Source organism: Camellia sinensis, chromosome 13 (genome assembly GCF_055761805.1).
Source record: "Camellia sinensis isolate YWXY chromosome 13, ASM5576180v1, whole genome shotgun sequence".
NCBI classification, from domain to species: domain Eukaryota; kingdom Viridiplantae; phylum Streptophyta; class Magnoliopsida; order Ericales; family Theaceae; genus Camellia; species Camellia sinensis.
This window is the reverse complement of record NC_138973.1, coordinates 60,715,139-60,731,567: the sequence shown is the minus strand read 5'-3', so window position 1 is coordinate 60,731,567 and position 16,429 is coordinate 60,715,139. Positions and strand designations below refer to the sequence as shown.

The 16,429-nt window shown below is 37.2% G+C and overlaps 1 protein-coding gene across 1 annotated transcript in view; it reads left to right on the top strand.

Moving 5' to 3' along the window:
• Positions 1-707: 707 nt before the first annotated feature.
• Positions 708-16,429, top strand: part of LOC145805430 (cation/H(+) antiporter 15-like) — a 31,276-nt gene continuing 15,554 nt past the window's right edge. Inside the window, exons 1-16 of the mRNA XM_082900566.1 lie at positions 708-1,197; positions 3,847-3,974; positions 4,056-4,157; positions 4,250-4,586; positions 4,852-4,931; positions 6,050-6,129; positions 7,152-7,220; positions 7,571-7,640; positions 7,861-7,927; positions 8,747-8,916; positions 9,535-9,582; positions 9,666-9,745; positions 9,897-9,900; positions 10,346-11,347; positions 12,740-13,405; positions 14,165-14,512. Coding sequence (XP_082756692.1) covers positions 708-1,197; positions 3,847-3,974; positions 4,056-4,157; positions 4,250-4,586; positions 4,852-4,931; positions 6,050-6,129; positions 7,152-7,220; positions 7,571-7,640; positions 7,861-7,927; positions 8,747-8,916; positions 9,535-9,582; positions 9,666-9,745; positions 9,897-9,900; positions 10,346-11,347; positions 12,740-13,405; positions 14,165-14,512 — 3,741 coding nt within the window. The remainder of the gene's footprint in view (positions 1,198-3,846; positions 3,975-4,055; positions 4,158-4,249; positions 4,587-4,851; positions 4,932-6,049; positions 6,130-7,151; positions 7,221-7,570; positions 7,641-7,860; positions 7,928-8,746; positions 8,917-9,534; positions 9,583-9,665; positions 9,746-9,896; positions 9,901-10,345; positions 11,348-12,739; positions 13,406-14,164; positions 14,513-16,429) is intronic.

The following is a 16,429-nucleotide window of genomic DNA, read 5'->3' as shown; positions in this document are numbered from 1 at the left end:
GTATCTTCTTCTGCTTACATGCTTGAGTCTTCCAATTTGTGGCATGGTAGACTAGGACCTGTGAACTTTGAATCTTTACGTAAATTAATTAAGTTAGATCATATACCATCTTTTAAGATTAATCCAAAACACAAGTGTGAGACTTGTATTGAATTGAAGTTGACAAGATCTTCCTTTCATTCTGTTGAAAGAAGTTCAAAGCCGTTGGACTTAGTGCATAGTGATGTGTGTGACTTAAAGTTTATACAATCACGTGGTGGCAATAAATATTTCATCACTTTTGTTGATGATTGCACTAAATATTGTTATGTCTATTTGCTCAAAAGCAAAGATGAGGCTATTGACAAATTTGTTCTTTATAAGAATGAAGTTGAGAATCAATTAGGCCGCAAGATTAAGGCTTCAAGAAATGATCGTGGTGGTGAGTATGAATTATCGTTTATTGAGATTTGTACTCAATTTGGGATTATCTACCAAACCACGGCGCCTTATTCTCCTCAGTCAAATAGGATTGTTGAACGAAAAAATAGGACACTAAAGAAGATGATGAATGCAATGTTGCTAAGTTCTGGATTGCCACAGAACTTGTGGGGGGAAGCAATTCTCTTCGCGAATTACATTCTAAATAGAATCCCTTGGAAAAAAGTAGACAAGACTCCATATGAGTTCTGGAAAGGCCGGAAACCTTCTTATAATTTCCTACGAATATGGGGTGTCTTGCAAAAGTGGCGATACCTACACCCAAGCAGGTTAGGATAGGTCCAAAAACCGTGGATTGTATATTCATTGCTTATGCACAGAACAGTAGTGCATATAGACTCCTTGTGCACAAGTCTGATATTTCAGATATCCATAAGAATACCATAATGGAGTCAAGGAATGCGTCTTTCTTTGAAAACACATTTCCTTGCCGAACCCGAGGAGAGGATCAAAGTTCTGAGAAGGAACTTGAAGATAATGATCAAGATGAGAAAGTCGATGAGCCGAGAAGGAGTAAGAGGGCTAGGACTACCAAGTCCTTTGGCCCAGACTTCTTGACTTATATGTTAGAGGGAGAACCTCGAACTTTTCACGAAGCAGTGACTTCACCAAAAAATCCCTTATGGAAAGAAGCTATTAAAAGTGAAATTGACTGCATCTTACAGAACCATACTTGGAAATTGGTTGATCTAACCCCAGGCAATAAGGCCTTGGGCAGTAAGTGGATCTTTAGAAGAAAGATGAAGGCTGATGGGTCAATTGATAAATATAAAGCTAGACTAGTTATCAAAGGATATAGGCAGCGAGAAGGCCTGGATTATTTTGATATGCATTCACTTGTGACAAGAATTATATCCATTCGCATGGTGATTGCGATAGCCGCTTTACGTGGTCTAGAGATATATCAAATGGATATAAAGACAACTTTCTTAAATGGAGATTTAGATGAAGAAATCTACATGGAACAACCCGAGGGGTTTTCAGCTCCAGGGAAAATAAGAAAGTCTGTAAGCTTGTCAAGTCATTATATGGTTTGAAACAACCGCCTAAGCAATGGCATGAGAAGTTTGACAATGTTATGTTGTCAAATAGATTTAGAATCAATGAGTGTGACAAGTACATATATGTTAAAGACACTAACAGAGGTTATGTCATTTTGTGTCTATACGTAGACGACATACTCATTGTTGGTAGTAATGATGAAATGGTTAAAACTACCAAGAGATTATTAAACTCAAAGTTTGACATGAAAGATATGGGCCTTACAGATGTCATTCTAGGTATTAAGATTATCAAAACATCTAGTGGTATTGTACTTTCTCAGTCTCACTATGTTGAGAAGATACTTGAGAAATTTAGTAAATCAGATACGAGTGCGTCTTAGACACCAATAGACGTGGGTCTACATTTGACCAAGAATAATGGTGAGAGTATCTCTCAGCTAAAATATTCTCGGGTCATTGGAAGTTTGATGTATCTGATGAGTTGTACAAGGCCGAATATAGCCTACTCTATTAGCAGGCTTAGTAGATACACGAGTAATACTAATGCCACTCATTGGAGAGGCATTATACGGGTGTTAAGTTATCAACGCTACACCCGGGATTTTGGGCTACATTATACCAGATACCCAGCGGTACTAGAAGGGTATAGTGACACTAACTGGATATCTGATATAAAAGACTCCAAATCCATTAGTGGTTATGTGTTTACCCTCGGAGGGGCAGTCGTGTCTTGGAAATCTTCCAAGCAAACGTGTATATCGAGATTACCGATGGAATCTGAGTTTATTGCGTTGGATAAAGTAACTGAAGAGGCTAAATGGCTTCGCCAGTTCGTTGAGAATATTCCATGTGGGCCGAAACTTGTGCCTGCTATCTGTATTCATTGCGATAGCCAATCGGCGATTAGATAGGCACAGAGTCATATGTATAATGGAAAGTCTAGACATATCCGTCGTAGACATAATTCCATACGACAACTACTCTCTAATGGAACTGTCTCTCTATACTATGTAAAGTCTAAGGACAACATTGCGGATCCGCTAACCAAAGGGTTAACTCGAGAGTTAGTAGAAACATCGTCAAGAGGAATGAGGTTAAGGCCTTTTGTAATGTTACCGGAATAGAAAACCCAACCTAGTTGACTGGAGATCCCAAGATCTAGGTTCAAAGGGACAACCAAATTTTGTGTAATGGATGAGTCACTAAAGAGGTAAATCCTCTTGTCCATTCCTTTGTGTAGTGATACCCGATGAAGGTAGAAGGTTAAGCTAATGCTTTTAATGACCTCTCATATGATAGTCAACTGGGGTATAATGAGATACCTTATATAGGTCACCTATGTGAGTGCGAAATGGGGCCGCTTCTTTAAGAATTGGTAAGGCTGAATTCTTTAAAACCACTCACTAAACCAAGCTAGTGTACCGGACACACAAGTGAGAACAAGAACAATGGTTGGACTAACTCCTGTGTGAGGTCTATTGTCTCGGTTTACACAAACGGCAGAACAGTTCAAGACATCGCGTTCAGTGGTCAGCCAGTAAATCCGATAGGTTGTCACTACGAAAGGTTCAAGGCCAACAGCTACCTTTTCTGACGCAGGGTTAGTCTGTGTGCTCTCTCTCTGAGTCTTTGTTGAACAATGTCCCTTTGTTAAGTCATTTGGTCAATTTTTATTCATGTGGGAGATTGTTGGAAAAAAATGAATTTTTGGTGACTTTAACTAAATATTAAGTTAGGTCCCAACCATCTATTGTGTTGGGTTCAGGTGGATCTATATACTTTGCAATAAGATCTTTACACCACAAATAGAATGGCCAAAAACCATTGAGAATTGAATGAGAAATTGCCCTATAAAGTTAGCTTCATGAAAGAGTTAATGGGGTTTGTAACTTCTGCCTTTATTGCAGAGTTTAATAGTACATTAATGGGGTTTGTAACTCCTGCCTTTATTGCAGAGGTTAATGGTGTATTAGTGACCAACCATAAAGGTTGGAGGCTTCTCCTCTCTCCCCTATATATGTATAAATTGAGACCCTCCTGTCAAGTCTCAAACACAGAAATTGCTTCTCCTCTCCCCCTATAGGAAAATGAGGATTTAACGGCGTTTAATTAACGACGTTTTATTAAACGTCACTTGTTTTGATAATTAGCGGCGTTTTTTAAACGTCGCCTTTGTTGTTAAGTAAAACGGTACCGTTTTGTAAATAGAAGACATTTAAAAAGCGCCTCCAAACCCTATCCCTCTTCACACCCTCTTCTATCTCTTTAAACTTATATTTTGAAAACCCTATTTTGAGCACCGCCGTCTCCTTGTCACTCACTCAAATCTCTCTCTCTCTGTCTCGATTCTTCTTCGGTTCAGTGATTCTTCTTCGATTCTTCTTCAGTTCGGTGATTCATCTCGGGATTGCAATTTCGAAGTTTGATTTTGAGCGTAGATCCGTGATTCATCTCCGTGGATTTGGAACTCTTCATCTTCTTCAATCAGAGGTTAGTTCCTCTCTCTTTCTCTTACTCAAATCTCTCTCGATTCTTCTTAAGTTCAGTGATTCTTCTTCGATTTTTCTTCAGTTCGGTGATTCATCTCGGATTGCGATTTCGAAGTTTGATTTTGAGCATAGCTCCGTGATTTATCTCTGTGGATTTGGAACTCTTCGTCTTCTTCGATCAGAGGTTAGTTGCTCTCTCTTTCTCTCACTCAAATACAAGATCTTGAGGTATGTGCTTTTGAGCATTCAACGGATGGTTTCTAGCTTTGCTGTCAGATCTCTCTGAATTTGGTAGGTTCCTTGATTGTTTCTATGCCACAGAATGATCTTATGAAGTATTTCAAAGAGGATCTGCGTTCCAGAAACAATCGAACCCGGATTGAGTGTGTGGATCTTGTTGGATTCGTAATTGATAACCATGGAGCAGAGGTAACATATGGAATGCTATTTGATCTTTTTTCTTCTTTGAAAGGTACTGAGTCTTCTATAATTTGCCTACAGATTGTGGGACAGTTAAAATCCTTGCAGCTTGTTGCAAGCCTAACAGCAGAACGAGATGGTGAAATTCGGAAGGCTGCTTTAAATACTCTAGCTACAGGTTATAAGATATTCGGTGAGTTTTGCTCTTATCAAGCTATAGACTTTATTTGGTGTTTGGTTTCTTAGAATACACAAGGGCTTGAAGTTTTAAATCCTGCTTAATTTTTAATTGATTGCTTCTAGGTCTTGTGTTTGTTTTAATCTTTTTTCCATTAATTTTAACTTTGGGAAGAAATGCCAATGCTTACGGAAAATTATTTATTTAGTAGTTTTCTTACAATGTTTATTGTATTCTTTAGTGTCAGCTGCTTAGGCTGTCTGATTCAATTTTTTCTTAGGTGATGACATATGGAGATATGTTGGAAAGCTGAAAAAAGATCAAAGAAGCGTATTAGATGTAGATTTAAATGGAAGGTTGGTACATATTTGCACTAATTGTTGTGTTTTAAGTGTGTTAGGTTTTTATTCTTGGCAACGGTTTTTATTCTTGGCAACCCCATTTGACAAAACTCCTTTGAGATGTATTTATTTTCACACTTTTATTTTAGTGAGGCTATGGGTTTATTAGATGCGAATCCAAACCCGAATCGAACCATGCAGAGAAGTTTGTGATGTTAATGCTTTCAAGATTGCCAGTTCGCTGATTATTACGGGGGTTGAGCTCGCTCGAGCCAAGGAATTATCGCTCGAGCTAGGGCTTGCTCGCTCGAGCCAAGGAATGCGCGCTCGAGCCAAGGATTGCGTCCATACAAAAACCTGAAAGAGTGTATTCCTCGCTCGAGCCAAGGATTCGTCGCTCGAGCCAAGGCAATAGTAGAAATCACGAAAAATACACTACTCACTCGAGCCAAAAAAGCTTCGCTCGAGCGAGCCTCAGAATCCAGATTTCTCAAGGAGTTTGTTTTCTTCCCAATCTAGGATTACTTTTGGTTCTCTATAAATACTTGGTTTTCTCCCAAAACTAAGTGATTGATTGAACTCCTCCAGATCTTCTTTTTGGTTCTTAAGGATTATATCTGGGGATATTTTGTTAGTTTTCTTTGATGTTTTTATTGAGTATTCAACTCATGATTTAAAGAGAGTACATCAAAGGTTTGGTTTGTTATACACAAAAGAGAGAGTTGTTCTTCGGTGGAGTCTGAAGAATTCGAGCCTGAAGCTTCGGTGGATCCTGGAGTGGCTCTTTGGAAAGACAATTCCGAGGTGAAGATGGGGTTGGAAGAGGCACATAGAGGTTGGTTCAATTAGGCGTTGTGGATTCGCTAGGTAATTGAGAGTATACCTTTGTAATTCCTTTAAATCTTCTTAGTGGATTGTTCTTGTGGTTGTTGCCCATGGTTTTTTTATCACAGTTGGAGGTGTCCAATTGTGGTTTTTTCCACGTTAAATAGTTGTGTCTTTTTGTCTTGATTGTTTGATTGAGATTGTTATATTCTGCTTAAAATTGATACATAATCACAAATCAACATCTAGGGGATTTCTAGATTTTTTCAAAGTGTTTCTGCTTCTTCCATTCATCGTGTTGTGTGTTGTCAGGCCCGAAACATGGACAAAAGGAATGAGGGAAAACCTGGAGAAGCAAGGGCTGTTTTTAGGCGTTCTGTTAGGGAAAATGGGTGTGTCTCTCTAAATTTTATAGTAAACACCTTCTGTATTAATTTTACAACTTTAAAAATGACAATATTAATAAAAATGAAAGATGATATAGTATATTATGGATAATGATTTATAAGTGATAGGGTTTATACAGATATATAGACATATATATATATATAAGAGATAAGAAATAAAAATGAATGTTCATGGTAATATTTGATATTTTAGTCTTATTTTAGAATTAAATAAGACAAGTTTGATTTTAGTGCTTCTCCAATATCAATAGTTATATTTTGCTGGGACCAATAACAATATATTTCCTAATTTAGTTGATTTTTTTATTCTTAGATGATTGATTGAAGTAATTAATTGAAACATTAAACTGTAGACCCTAGAATTCAGCAATTCAAACAACGTCATGTATTCTCACTAGGTCCTGTTTGGGCTCTTTGAGTGCGGACATCGATCCTCCTGGGTATGGTTCTAAGGAAATTTTCTTGTATATTATCATTGGTATATTTTTGGTGGGTCAATAGAAGGGGTTGGATAATATATATATATACTATAAATTTGTCTTAAGCACGATGGGGATTTTTTGGGCTTATCTAAAATTCCTTATTGGTGCATGTGCCCATGCCCAGGGAAATTCTCGCCATATAATATATATATATATATTATATTGACTTTGTTTCTTTGTCTTGGAACTTGAAGGGTTCTTTTGAGGAGGTTGCACCTTTACAATATTGAAAGAATGAATAACGCATCACTTTGTGTAGCTTTGTCAGCCTGCCCATCTCTCCTTGATCTAGAGATTGTTGGCCTATAAATTTTATTTAGTTGGTTTCGAATTCTGTTACATATTGGTATGCTATACTTGTGGTAATTTGCGGTGGTAGCTCATATATTTTCTCTGTAGTGGAAAATTTCTGGTTTTTACTTTTGTTCCTTGGAATTCATTTGGATCAATTTGTCTTCATGTAGGTGATTGGAACAATATGGAACAATACTATTGTCTTATTGTCTTATTACTCATCTTTTGTAGGGATGCTATTGTGAGTTGGGTGAAAAAGAAGACGGGACCTGGTATAAGTTATGACGCTCAGAGAAACAGGTTATCAAAAATTTCTGGGTGCTTGCATAAGTTATGAAGCTCAAAGAAACAGGTTATCAAAAATTTCTGGTGTTAAATTTACGCTTATAGTATTAATGTTCTTGGTTCTAATCATTTGTTTGGAAATTCTTCGCCACTCTTTTTCAAGTAGGAGCTCCTCTGGAAGAGGATTTAGGTAGTTGGGGCATCATTTTTTTCCAACAACAGTGCCTGATGCTATTTTCCAAGCTTCAGCTGGAGAGGAGGTGCAAAGAGCTTTCAATTTCAATATAGTTGAATTTCTTGTGTGGAGAAATTTCTTAACTTAAGACAAATTTATAGTTTTCATGCTTCCTTTAATTGTATAGCAGATTCATCATATATCCTACCAATGAAGAAATAATTGAGCATTACAAAATGCTAAAAGATCTACTGAAGAGTGTTAGTCTCTCAGTCCAATTTTTATTTGTGAAGGTTATGAGGTGAACCCAGTCAGGTATGTTGTTCAATTCAAGTAACTGTGTTATGGTGCTGGAGCTTGCAATTATTTACCTATTTTAGATGGTGGAATTTGTTTTAATCATTGTAAAGTTTTTAATTTCTTGTCAACTCTCCAACTCAACTATGACCATATATGATTTTGGAAGTCCTAATAGAGTAGACATTGTTGGAAGGCTCTAATCGTGCTACTTTCTTGAAGGAGAAAAGCAATCTCTTCACTGAGACAGGTAATTATTGACTCTTTCAGTTGCTGTCAGTGTAATTTAGTGTAAATTTAGTAACTCCAGCCTTTCATTACATCTTAGCAGAGTGAAAATTGCTTAATAAATCCAATTAAATTTATGTGTGCGCTTTAAAAGCAAGAACCATTGATCTCCATTGAGTATGGAATATCATCTAATTGGTTGGTAACTATGTCAAGATGCAGAATAGAATTAGCTTCATTAATTTATTTGTCTATTTTCTTCATGGTTGAGTTAATGAATATTTTTTTCTCACTCATACTTTTGTGTTTTGTTTAATTTTCTTAATTGCTGTTGCTTATCATGAAAAGATTATTTTTAATAGGCCCGTGAGGATGCCACCCTACTGGCTGCAAATCTGCAGAGGCAATAGGTTTATTCACGTTTGATTGCTTTTGACTATATACAACTTGCAAATTTCGATGTTGCTGCCGATGCTACAGAAACCTTTAAGGTAGTGTTTTCTGCTAGTCATTGCTCTCCATCTGGGCTTTGTTGTTGCTTCTGAGCTTGAGGTTTTGTTAATGATCAATCAATTATATTGATACAGGTGGTTTTATATGTATATACTATATACACATATATAATTTAGTAATGTTGATATTTATTTCATTCTAAATCCTGTATGTATTTTTATGTGTTTATAGTTTATAGATGTATATATAAAGTTATATAATATGCTAAATAAAGTGAATCTGATGATTCATGATTCACTATTCTCTCATATGCATATTTGTGAATGGAGGTCACCTTCTACATGTTTCTTTTTTTTATATTTTAATGTTTTGATGAATTGGTTTGCAGAGGAGCCAATGAAGAGACCTAAGCGTATTGTTGATGTTGGATGTGGAATTGGAGGCAGTTCTAGATATCTAGCTAGGAAATATGAAGCCCAATGCCAAGGCATCACCCTGAGCCCCATCCAAGCCCAAATGGCTGAAGGTCTTGCTGTTTCCCAAGGATTAGCCAACAAGGTTTGTGTGAACTTTATTATGCTTTCCACTTTCTAGCTGGTTTTTTAAAATGAGCAAGGGAGGTAATGGAAACCCTTAGTGTACCTAAATTTCAGTTGAGTCTATGAGATTATGGTATCTCGCCTTCTATGGTTTTTCCATATATTTTTCTTTATGAGAGAACTTTATAGTTTATACCATGATTGTTCATATTGAGATCCTACATGGGAATATTCCTACCTATCCTACTTGTGATTATGCTATAATATTGATTTTACTCCGATGTGGGTGAGTGTGAAGTAATTCAACATCTGCTTGATGTCACAGAGGCTGTTGCCGTAAATTCTGTATCTGAGAAGAGTTTACCCATGAGAATGGCATTCAGATTTGCTCGGCTGTTGTTCTGAACCTATTTTGTGTATGTTAAATGATTATATCACAGCACTTGTTATTGGCCTGGTACCCTTTGTAACTTACAAATTATAAGATGCAAAGATTCTTTATTGGTCGGATTCAATATGTGTGTAGAGGTAGTTAATTGTGTTAGATGTGTCTTTTCAACTGAACTTCTTTAATTAGCTCATTGTTGAGGTCTTGAAAGTATATAACTCAATGATTTTTTCCTTGTGCTGATTACAGGACAACTTGCTCGGGAAGTTTACGAGAACATTAGGAGAGAAGCTTCTTGTCTGATAATTCAGAGAGATTTTCGTATGCATCTTGCTAGGAAAGCTTATAAAGAATTATGCTCCTGTGCTATTTCTATTCAGGCTGACATGCGTGGAATGGTTGCACGTGATGAGCATCGCTTCAGAAGGCAGATTGCTTTTTATGGAAAGCTTTCATTGTTGTATTCTCTTAGACTACTTGACTACATGAATTGTGCATTTGGATGTATTATTAGGAACTCCAACAATTTCTTTTTACACTAGCTTCTGTTCAACTGAGTTCTTTAAAATTACCATACTATAAGCATTTATAATAATGTTTTTCTTTTGCAGAGCAGTTTGAAAATTGTCTCAGAATCTCTGAATACTTCTTAACGGGTTTAAAATTAGCACAATTTCAAAAAAAAAATGAAAAAGGATATCACGGCGTTTTTCAAAATGTCACTTAAACCCTAAATCTAACGGTCATATGTTTTTAAAAAGATATCATGGCGTTTTAAAAACATCGCTAAATATCACAGTGATGTCATGGTACTGTTATTTAGGACATTTCGTGGCATTTTTAAAATGCCGCCTATACTAATATCACGACGTTTTTAAAACGCCACAAAGCTATAGCGACGGCCACGTCCTCGACGTTTGGTGCTAAGCATCGCAAAAGGATTTTGAGGCGTTTTTGGCACTTATAGCGGCGTTTTTTAAACGCCACTAAAAGTCTATTTTCCAGCAGTGATAAACTTATGACTAATTAGAATCACCTATGACTTGCTCAATGCTCACAGGGTGGAGTGGTACTAGGTCCTTCAATATTAGGACAGAGTGAAGAATTTGCAAAAGCAATGTTCCCTCTAAGAAGTGTAATGGTCCTAGAAACAATGGCAAACGTTGGTCTCCTCTACTTCCTCTTCCTCATCGAAGTAGAAATGGACCCAGCTGTAATTCACCGCACTGGAAGAAAAGCCCTAGCCATAGCCATTGGAGGCATGATACTACCTTTCATCATCGGCATCTCCTTCTCCTTCATCTTGCAACAAAAATCACACACCTCCACAAAAAACCAAGCCATCGTCATCCTCTTCCTTGGTGTGGCTCTCTCAGTCACCGCCTTCCTTGTCTTCGCTTGCATCCTAGCTGAGCTCAAACTCCTCAGCTCCAATATAGCCAGGATCGCCATGGCATCCACTCTTATCAACGACGTGTGTGCTTGGATTCTATTAGCTATCGCTATTGCCTTAGCCGAAAATGACACAACTTCAATGGCCGCACTCTGGGTGATCGTATCAAGCGTGGCTTTCGTGGTTTGTTGCATATTCCTTGTGAGACCGCTGGTCACATGGATGATGAAGCGAACCCCAAAAGGGGAAGCGATAAGCGAATTCTATGTATGTTTGATTCTCACCAGGGTTATGGTAGCAGGGTTTATAACCGATGCTATTGTGACACATTCTGTGTTTGGAGCTTTCATGTTTGGTCTAGTTATCCCGAATGGACAACTTAGTGTCATGCTCGTTGAAAAGCTTGAGGACTTTGTTTCGGGGCTTTTGCTTCCTCTGTTTTTCTCCATGAGTGGGTTGAAAACCAATTTTTTGGCGATCACAAGGGCTATAACATGGGGGTACTTGATTCTGGTTATTGTTCTTGCTTTTCTTGGGAAAATTGCAGGGACTCTAGTTGTTACAATGTATTACCAAATGCCATTTTATGAAGCGTTTACACTAGGTTTACTGATGAATACCAAAGGCCTTGTTGAAATGATTGTGCTTAATGTTGGTAGGGAACAACAGGTACTTGCTTCTTGAAACCTTTTCAATTATTCACAAAACTAAGACCCAAAAAAATTATTAAAAATTTTACATAATAATTGTGTAGAAATTTTGATAGTTCTTTTAGTATGTCTAACAGTTTTGAAAGAAAAAATGTCATACCTAAACCAATTTTTTAGTTCCATCTTTAAAACACTAGACAACAAAGTTATGGATCCTACATGAATAAATTTTCACTACTACTACTTCTTTCTTCTTCTTTTTCTTTTTGTTTTGTAGTAAGAAAATGAGGTTAGAAATTCATTTTTTTTTTTATAACCATGATAAAATCTATAGAAATAGGTGCATAAATACAGGGACAAATAAAACTCATAGTCCTTATAGTTGGCCTCTCATAAGGGTCATCAAGTGGGCCCGCAAGTAGAAAACCCAACATTTCCAAGTCTAGCCCACCTATCATATGGCCTGGCCTGACCCGGCTCGACCCACTTCAATGCCCAGCCCATTCCAACCCAACTCATAAAAGATAATTTAAGACTTTGATCAAGAATTTGTAATCTGAGCCCGCCCATAAGTTAAGTCCGTAAAATCTAGCACAGGAAAACTCAACCCGACCATCCCATTAGCCCATAACCCAAATTGTCCACTGAAAATAATTCTCGTGCACAAACTCAACACTGTCCACCGATTTACTTATTGCCTAATTTTGAACCCATATTCAATTGGGCCTATTATCATGAAATTAAAGAAAGCCCAAATGACACTAAAACTCACAAGAATGCATTTCCATAACTTATTAATCCACACAGTCAAATGGCTCAATTCCATTCCAACAGTAATATTTATTATGTTACGGGATCATCGTTCGATTATATGAGAAATGTAACAAGGAAAAGAAAAAAATAAATGAAAATACATGAAACAAGTTTAAAAAAAAAAAAACAAACAAACAAACAAACAAACTAATGGAAATATTAAATGTTGAAAATGGAAAAAGTACAAATGGTAATACTATAAGTCTAATGGTCTCGGTCAAGCCCGATTCATTTTGATTTTAACTAATAAACGTAGGGCATATGAGTGGAATATGGTTTCAATTTGCTAAGCAAGTCCAGCCCGGTCTAACTCGTTAACTGGTCAAAGTTCATAAAACTCAATCCATATATGAGGAATTGGGCATATTAGTTGCGGGCTGGATAGGGAGCCCAACCCGGACTATAGATAACAATTCAATCTTTGTAATAATAACTACAATTATAATTTAATCTACTATTATATCCAAACACAAAATTCAAATTGACAATCCAATCTCACAATCTTATCCCCAAAGAAAATTTATGAAAAAATCCTGTTTTTATGGCACTACACAAAAAATTCACAATTGAGAGTCTCATTTTCCATTTTGTTGTGCAGGTGTTAGATGACAGAGCATTTGCAATCATGACCATTGTAGCTGTAGCCATGACTACGATCATCACTCCAATTGTAACCACAATCTACAAACCATCAAAAAGGTTTGCCCCCTACAAACGAAGATCAATCCAGATACTTAAACCTGAAGCCGAACTTCGAGTACTAGTTTGCATCCACACCCCTCGAAATGTTCCAACAATCATCAAACTCCTCGAAGCCTCCCACCCCACAAAAAATTCCCCATTTTGCATCTACGTCCTCCACCTTGTCGAGCTCACCGATCGAGTCTCTGCCATGCTTATTGTCCACTCCACCCAAGGCTCTGGTAGCCCCGCCCTCAACCGGACCCAAGCCCAATCCAACCAAATTATCAATGCCTTTGAAAACTTCAAACAACGCGTCACTTGTGTCTCTGTCAACCCTCTCACAGCCATCTCTCCCTACACCACGATGCACGAGGACATTTGCAACTTGGCAGAGGACAAGCATGTTGCCTTCATCATAATTCCTTTTCACAAACAGCAAACGGTGGATGGAGGAATGCAGGTTGCCAATGCTGCATTCCGATTCATCAACCAGAACGTGTTGGCTAATGCACCATGCTCAGTGGGGATTCTTGTCGACCGAAGGCTAACTGGATCGGTCTGTTTAGGTGCTTCTAACCAGGTTTTTGTTAATCTATCAAAATAATATTTATATAAAATCTTATAATAACAATGACAAGAAAATATAATATAAACTGAGGGAAAATAAAAGTTGAGAACAACATATTAACAATTTGTTTGACAAAACCAAGTAACACTAACTTCTCTTTGCTAGATCTACTATAATTTAGAAAGAAAAGTAGTTTGAGATTGTTATTCTTAGCCTAGAAAAATAACAATCACAATAGTAAGTGCAAATATTATAAATAAAAATGACTGAAAATACGAAATAATTAGAATTTAAATTAAATGACAGTAGTAATGACTGAAATATAAGTTAATTTTTTCTTCATTTTCCTCAATTTTTCCTTTTCCTTTTTAAATCATTTCTTATATTTATAATCTAAACACAACCTTAAAAATAAAAAAAGAGTAATGTTAGGTATCATGAAAAAAATATCATGAAATGTATCATGAAGGTTTTTCATCCTTTGATTAGTGTGTGATGTTTTATAGTATGTGTAATCCAAAGGTGGAGAATCTTTTATGATCATCTTCATGGCATTTTTTTCATGATCCCTATAAATCTAACACAATAAATGAGTATTATTTTGTAACAAAACTGAAAAATCGATGGGTTTAAATCTGTAATGATTTAACATAAATTCTGTATTGGATTTTGTACATCTATTTTTGAACTTAATTTCAACAGTACTAATCTTTAGACAAAATAAAAAAAAAATTAAATAATAATTTTGATTTTTTTAAAACATCCTAACAGGTTTCACACCAAGTTGCTGTCATGTTCTTCGGTGGAGCAGATGATAGAGAGGCGCTATCATATGCTTGGAGGATGTCTGAGCATCCCGGAATCAGTCTGACCGTCATGCGATTCATCGCCGGTGACAATGCAATTGATCCAACGAGGGTGGAGACTAGCGCTGAACCTAACAGCCCTACCACACTGACAGTGGTGATAGACAGTGATAGAGATATACAACTAGACGAGGACTATATAAAAGAGTTTAGGGCAAGAACTATGAACGATTCAATAATTTACAAAGAAAAGGTGGTAAATAACGGGGAAAATACCATGGCGGCGATAAGATCGATTGACAATACATTATATATAGCGATCCCGGGTTTACCCTTGTTATACCGTGATCCGGACATGTGTCCGTGGATGTTGGTAGTTGTCTATCATCTTGTTTGCATCCTTTTTACTTAGTATTTGAGTTATGGGATGTGTTGGGCAGGTTTGTTTCAGGTTGGTTGAGTTTAGAAACCAAAACTAGTTGCCCAGATTTTTGGCCTGTCCGCTCGAGCGGAGGTGTTGGCGCTCGAGCGGGGAATACATCCATCCAGTATCTTGTTGTGCAGTGTTGTGAGCTCGAGCGTAGGGATTGGGAGCTCGAGCGGAGGCCTGGTTCTGCAAAGGTGCTGGGCGAGTGCATTCTGCGCTCGAGCGGGAGGTTGGCCGCTCGAGCGGAAGTCTGTGAGTGGCCGCTCGAGCGGGGTGTTTTACGCTCGAGCGGAAGACTGGGTTTAAATCCCGAAATTGTGACTTTTCAAATCACTTTTTCACTTTCTCTTCTCTCTCTTACTTTTCCAAAATCACCATTGTTGAGCCTCTCACTCTAGACTCTACCTTCTCTCTAGGTTTTGATCTAGTAGGAGTGATTTACTCACCTTTGGCCTTTACAAAAAAGTTGTTGATCGTCGAGGGCTTCATTTTAATCTGAAAATCTCGGGTTTTGGAGCACGTTGGGTTTTGTCGTCTTCTCCTTTGGGACTCCGAATTTGAGGTAGGGATAACCTACTCCTCTCTATGGGTTTTGTCTTTAAATTTTGGTATTTTGAGATGTTGGGCTTGGTTTGGTAAATTTGTGAAAGTTTGGGGCTTTTGTGTATTTTTACAAAAGTTGGGGTTTTATTCATAATAAACCTAGATGCATGTTTGGCATAGAAAAATAGAATGATTGTTGAATCATTGATGAAAATGGGACCTAAGGGTTGAAATGGTAATTATGGAAAATGGCCTAATTACATTGTTTAATTAATTGGGATAATTAATTGGTGAGAAATGAGGAAATGAAATGTTGATTGAATATCCATTTGTGCATTTATTTTCTGTTTTAGAAATAACTGCTTTGGGCTATCGGTGGAGGATAGTCGAGATTGTTGTAGACAATGCATGATGATTAGGTAAACGGAAACTAATCAATGGAATGTGTCATGGAACTTGACGGTTGATAGAATACATTATTTGTATGTATTGGGTGATTGTATATAGAACCATTGTGTTTGTATACGTTATGTGTAGAGGAGGAGATAGGGGATGTACTCCGCGGTTTAGGGGAAGATAGGGGATGTACCTCTAAACCGGATAGGTATTGGGAGGAGATAGGGGATGAACTCCGTAGACAGAGCTCATATGCTTGTCTAGAGAAGTGAAGATAGAGCTCATATGCTTATCTTTGTGAAGTGTGGATACAGCTTGTATGCTTATCTGTGGATATTGTTGATATACATATCTGTTGTGAAGTGTGGATACAGCTTGTATGCTTATCTGTGGATATTGTTGATATACATATCTGTTGTAGAGTGTGGATACAGCTTGTATGCTTATCTGTGGATATTGTTGATATACATATCTGTTGAGAATGTGGATATAGCTTTTATGCTTATCTGAATGTGAGATATAGTTTTTATACATATCTGTGGAAATGATGATAGAGCTAGCATGCTTATCTGTTGAAAAAGGGAAAATGAAAAGTAATTGGGACTTGTAAGTCGTTGACATAAATATGTAATTTATGTGATTGTATCAGTGTTGACCAACTATCAATTGCTAATGTTTTAGTCATTGTCCATGGTTGGTTTAGTGTATTTCTACTGGGCTGTGGCTCACCCTATATGGGAATATCATTTTCAGGTACAGGAAGCATGCTACCTCCAAGGACATAGCTTGGAAGGCTAGAGGCGGACATAGTGTAGTTGTTTTACTTTTGATGTATTACATGTAACTTCAAGCCAAGGGCTTAAT